Source organism: Cannabis sativa, chromosome 5, assembly GCF_029168945.1.
Source record: "Cannabis sativa cultivar Pink pepper isolate KNU-18-1 chromosome 5, ASM2916894v1, whole genome shotgun sequence".
Lineage (NCBI taxonomy): Eukaryota > Viridiplantae > Streptophyta > Magnoliopsida > Rosales > Cannabaceae > Cannabis > Cannabis sativa.
In genome coordinates this window covers 8,449,169-8,452,461 of record NC_083605.1, presented here as the reverse complement: position 1 = coordinate 8,452,461, position 3,293 = coordinate 8,449,169, and the positions used below count along the sequence as shown (strand labels likewise).

The following is a 3,293-nucleotide window of genomic DNA, read 5'->3' as shown; positions in this document are numbered from 1 at the left end:
ACTCCTAGTCCACGGGGCCACGCCCAGAGAATGAAATCAATTAATAAAGTATCAAAATTACAAAGACAATTGACTTAAACAAGTTTAGACTCCCTCTAAAGTATTGCCGCAATCCTTTGTAATCTACTTTATGAATCTGACTTCTTGAAATACCTTCAAGCCCGAACTCCCTTCGTCTTTGAAGTGTGAGTGCTTACTTCCTCCCGAAGTAAGGCTTTAGCAAGTCTTCTCCCGAAGACCAAGTGCTTACTTCCTCCCGAAGTAAGGCTTAATCAAGTCTTCTCCCGAAGACCAATCTCTTGTTCAGTCAAGTAGTTCTTCACAACCTCTAGGATAGAGTAAGAACAGAAATAGAACAACTAGAACCTAGGTGAACAACTAGGCTCTCACAAAACAAAGAAACACTCTCTTCTCTCAAAAGATAAATGTAAAAAATGAATAATGGAAGAGGTAATTCGAATGGTTGCTCTCTAGGCTCTATTTATAGATCATAGAAACCAAAGAGGCAACCACAAGTTCGAATTAGCAGCTGTACAAAAACTTTCCAAAAGAAACACGATCTGCTACATCAGATTCGGTTGTTGACGAAGCGTATCCGCCTTAAACGGAAACTTACTAAAATCGGGTCCGATCTTCTTTCAATGCTTGATTCCTGCCAAAAACAGATTAGATATTCTGATTGTATCAAGATACAATCGAAATTAATAAGGAAAAGGCAATAATCAAAGTTTCCCTTAAAAGGACAACTTTCCAAAAGAGAATTTCTTCTCTTTTGAGAGGTTTTCAACAAAGGAAAGTTCAGCTGAAAGTGCAACTTTCCAAACAAAGAAAATGGCAACTTATAACCGAATAAAAGAGGTAAGATTTCGAAAATGAATGCATAGCAATCTTACCATAAAAAGGAAAAATTATTTTGTCACCTAACTTGCCAAAAAAGGACTTTACAGTTATAAAGCAATGAAGGGACAAAATTCGACAAATACAGTGATAAATGGGATGAAGATAGGTATTTATTTATGCTTCTATCTATTATTGGTTTTTTGTTATGAGGGAGAGTTGAGACTTATCTGAACTAATAAAGTCTTGTAATTCAGCAAAAGAAAAACTAAAAGTCTTCTATAGAGATGTAAACGCGTTTAGAGATGTGTTTTGAGGAAAGAAAAACTTTCAATCAAGGACCACAGGGTACAACCTATACAAGTGTTTAAGACTAGACTATATATATCATCACGACTTGTGGTGAGGGACTTTCTCTCATTTCCGTGGCTTCCAAGAAATTGGAAAATTCAAGTGATTTGAAAAAGTTCATTTCAAAAAAGAAAAATGAAAAGTTGAAAAACTTTAATGGCTCTCTCTAATTTGTTTGTCCACAAGTGTTTTGCTCTTTCTTTCTGCGAAGTTGCAAACTTGTGTTGTGTGGGCTTATGGGTCCCACTCAGATGACTATCTTGACCAAATGACTACTGTGCTCATTGACCTAACCGTTGACTCACTTACTCATTCCTATATAAATCTTCCAATTCACAAAACCATTATCAATATCCCTAAACAACTTCCCATCTCTCTCTCTCTACTACTGTTGAGTGTTTCAAAAGCTTCAAGCTCAGATCTCACAAAAGCTTACATACTCTAAAAATGAAGGTAATTAGTTAATATATATTCAGTTACACTTTTCTACTACTAAAGTTTTTACTTTTTTATCAATCAAACTAATATGGGACTGTTTTGTTACAGCAAGTGGTGTTGAAATTGGACTTTCATGATGACAGAACCAAGAAGAAGATTATGAAGACAGTTTCTGGCCATTCAGGTATGCTATTATATCCCAATTTTTTTGATAAAATAAAAGAAACCCATGTCATAAAAAATGATGATCTAATAGAATTCAATGATTTGTTTTGCAGGGGTTGATTCTATCTCCATGGATTCTAAAGACATGAAATTGACAGTAACAGGGGACATAGATCCAGTGAGTTTGGTAAGCAAATTGAGAAAGCATTGTAATGCTGATATTCTATCAGTGGGACCACCTAAAGCACCAGAGAAAAAGAAAGAAGAACCCAAAAAAGAAGAGCCTAAAAAACAAGAACCAATTACTTTGGCTGAGCTTCAGAAGACATGGATTGCTCATCAGAATGCTCAAATGGTTCCACTTCAGCATTATTATGTCAGAAGTGTTGAGGAAGATCCCAATGCTTGTGTTATCTGCTAAGCTTAATTTTTACATTTTTTTTTTCTTTTTTCAAGAAAAGAATTTGTATTTTAGAAGAGTGATGATAAGTATAATGTACAGTATTGAAGTGGTTGCTAGTTGTTCTTCATTGAATGGTCATTACATTCATGATGTTATTGATTAATTATTTATAGTTTTTTATAATGACAAATTACAATTTAATAGTTTTAATCAGATCTATGCTAGCTTTTTCACAAGTTTATTTTGTCTTTATTCTCAAGTGGATGTGGATGGTGTCAAATTTAAAATTATTTGTTGAAATAATTTAAGCCTCCAAAAGATGTCATTTTTGTTGATGTACAAAGTTTTGTAAGAAAGTTTTTTTAACGGTAAAAGTCAAATCAAATAATCTTGGCTTATGAAAGAGGTTTTCAAAATAAAACTATTAACATAAAATAATCTTATAATAAATGTAATTTATTTTTAAATTACAAACTCATCAATTTTAGTAATATTTCAGCTCATTGTTCAAATACTGAGGAGAATAAATATATTTAGACAATTTTTATTGAAAATCCCGAGGTGCTAAATAATATTTGCATAAAAATATATATAATCTTTAGAAAAATAAGAAAAATATAAATGAATGCAAGACAATTCACTTTCAAATGCACATTTGTATATGGTGATTACTGCTTACTCTGATTGTTAGCGAGTAGTTCTGGCTGGAATTCTTTCAGTAGCATATTTCTGTCACATTGTAATCGATTAAAGAACCATGTTGCTCATTCTTTAGCAAAACGAGCGTTAAATTTAGATGAGGTTCGGGTATAGTGACCGGACTTGCCCACTGATTTAGTTGTTTAAATTTGTCAATCTTTTGTATGCTGATCTTTTGGCTTGATGCATTTTAATGGAGTTCTTCTGTTTACTTTAAAAAAAAAAAATGCACATTTATTTTTGACAAAAGTATTTGGCATGATATGTTTCTTCTGAATTTAGTTGACCGAAATTTTAATTTATATTCTTTTGTTGAATGAGTACATCAAATTATTTTTCTTTTTTCAATGCATTTTGTTTTTGAAATTTAATTGTCGTTTAATCTTAGGTTTTGTGTAAT

At 32.3% G+C, this 3,293-nt stretch overlaps 1 protein-coding gene across 1 annotated transcript; it reads left to right on the top strand.

Moving 5' to 3' along the window:
* The first annotated feature begins 1,308 nt into the window (after positions 1-1,308).
* On the top strand, positions 1,309-2,407 carry LOC115717356 (heavy metal-associated isoprenylated plant protein 39). Its single transcript, XM_030646325.2, has 3 exons — positions 1,309-1,641; positions 1,735-1,810; positions 1,905-2,407. Exons 1-3 carry the CDS (start codon positions 1,636-1,638, stop codon positions 2,210-2,212), a joined length of 390 nt encoding a protein of 129 aa, XP_030502185.2. The 5' UTR covers positions 1,309-1,635; the 3' UTR covers positions 2,213-2,407.
* Positions 2,408-3,293: the final 886 nt, after the last annotated feature.